We start from the raw sequence: 2041 nt of genomic DNA on the forward strand, positions 1-2041 counted from the left end.
CTGTAACAGTAAAACTACTGATGGAAGAGACCAATTATCACAAAATTATCCCTTTGGAATGAGAAACCAAAATACTAAATTTAATGAGTACTTTTCAAGTGCTGTTGATAGTTATCAGATTCAACAATTTGCTGAAAGTGGAGTTTTTAATGCAAATCAAGAGAATTATGTTAGAGAGAAATGTAAAACATGCTGTAGAGTTATTTTTGCATCAGACTATAACTATAAGACCGAAAAACAATTTACTGATGAAGATGACAAGAATGAAACACCAAGGTATGTCATGGATATGGAATTTGATGATAAAAGATCTGTTAGATATCCAGATGGGAATTATGAACAAAATGTTCTTTTAAGACCATTAAAACAAGGAAATGAACTTCAATTCTTTGAATTTGCACCATACAGAATGTACACGTGTTATGCAATTCCAAAAAGAGTACATGATATTAGAGCAGGAGCTGTTGAAGGACATACACTGATTATTTGGTCAAAAAATCCACCATTATCAGATGCACCAGGCACTCGAAACCAAAGATTTGTTTATGTCCATCCATATCCAGATTCATGGTATCCAGAATATCATACTGTTATTAAATATAGAAATAGTCGTGGAGCTCTTGTTGATAAGAAGCTTGAATGGCCTACATATAAAAGACATTTTTATCTTCCTTATCGACTTGATGTTGATCTTTGTTATCAAGCAAAGAGTGCAGCAGATATACCATCTAAATGGTATGGGAATAGACATCTTAATACTATTGGTGATAGTTATCAGATTACAGCATCAGTATGTAATGCAAAAGAACCTAGACAAATATTCATTCCAGTATTTGCATAATTGAAATAATATTTAACAATTATTTTATGAATGAAAAAAAATAATAAAAAATTAATAATGAAAATTGAATAGATAAAAATAAATTTAAAATGATATTAATAAAAAGAAATGAAAGATTTTAATAAATAAAAATAATAATATAATTAAAGTAGAAGCACTATGGAGATATGATAAAAGGGTTGAGTTTCAAAGAATGAAATATTAATAAACTATTCACTTTCATTGAAAATGTAGAAAAGTTAAAGAAGAACTTTCTCAAAAGAGTGAAAGGGAGAAAGTATATTCTCGACTGAAAAAAAGATAGAAAAATTTTGTTTAAAAGTTCAATTGTCTTTTAGAAATACTTCTTTTTATTTTTTCTCTCTGATCCAACAAGAAAAACAGACACAAATCTTATTTCTACATATGTAACAATTTTCCTATTAAATAGATTCTTATAAGTTATCATGTTAGGATTCTTAGTCTAATTAAAAGAATTTAGTGCAAAAAAATTACAAAGAAATAATAAAGAGGAAAGTTGGAGAAATGAAATGAGAGAATTTAACAACAACAAATAACATTAAATCAAATGGCATTTAACAATACACGAATTTCATTCTAAAACCACCAATTTGAATCATAGCACGGTCAATAAGAGGACATTCTCCTTGTTCTTTAACATGTGCAACCCCATCAATATGTGTTCCATTTCTACCAATTGATAGTAATTGATAAACCCGTTGTTTAGGGTCATAATCAATTTGAGCATGGAGATGTGAAACTGTTTTTGAGTCAGTAAATGGTCTTAAATTGATAAATGTTCCATCTTCTTTAAATTCTTTTCCTTCTCTTCCAAGGAATAATGGTAATTTAGTATTTTCATTAATCTCAACAATTAATTTTTCATTAGCATCATCAACAACAATCTTTGCATTAGCTCTTTTTGTTTCTTTTGTTTCTTTACTTTTTTTGTCTTCATCTTTATATCCCCTAGGATTCTTTGAACTTATGTTATTAACTAGATAATAAATAATTTGTGTTTTAAGTCTAATAAATAGTAATTTTAACAAACCTTTTTCAAGCAAATCATTTTGGTCTAAACATGCTCTATATACTTCATTTTCCAATAGCTATTTTGATTAAGTACTTTTGTCTAAATGAATTAATGTCTACAAACAACTTCTAAATTTTGACGATTCAAGGATTTTTCCATTGAACCAA

At 27.8% G+C, this 2041-nt stretch overlaps 2 protein-coding genes across 2 annotated transcripts; one reads left to right on the forward strand and one right to left on the reverse strand.

Moving 5' to 3' along the window:
- Positions 1-58: 58 nt before the first annotated feature.
- On the forward strand, positions 59-858 carry EHI_027800 (galactose binding lectin 35 kDa subunit, putative; the record flags this gene model as incomplete). The annotated part of the gene is made up of 1 exon (XM_001913672.1): positions 59-858. One exon carries the CDS (start codon positions 59-61, stop codon positions 839-841), a length of 783 nt encoding a protein of 260 aa, XP_001913707.1. The 3' UTR covers positions 842-858.
- A 558-nt stretch (positions 859-1416) lies between these two features.
- EHI_027810 (uncharacterized protein) lies at positions 1417-1910 on the reverse strand (the record flags this gene model as incomplete). The annotated part of the gene is made up of 2 exons (XM_001913673.1): positions 1417-1818; positions 1893-1910. 2 exons carry the CDS (start codon positions 1908-1910, stop codon positions 1417-1419), a joined length of 420 nt encoding a protein of 139 aa, XP_001913708.1.
- Positions 1911-2041: the final 131 nt, after the last annotated feature.

Source organism: Entamoeba histolytica, genomic scaffold (genome assembly GCF_000208925.1).
Source record: "Entamoeba histolytica HM-1:IMSS scf_1104750516687 genomic scaffold, whole genome shotgun sequence".
In the NCBI taxonomy this organism is placed as follows: domain Eukaryota; phylum Evosea; order Mastigamoebida; family Endamoebidae; genus Entamoeba; species Entamoeba histolytica.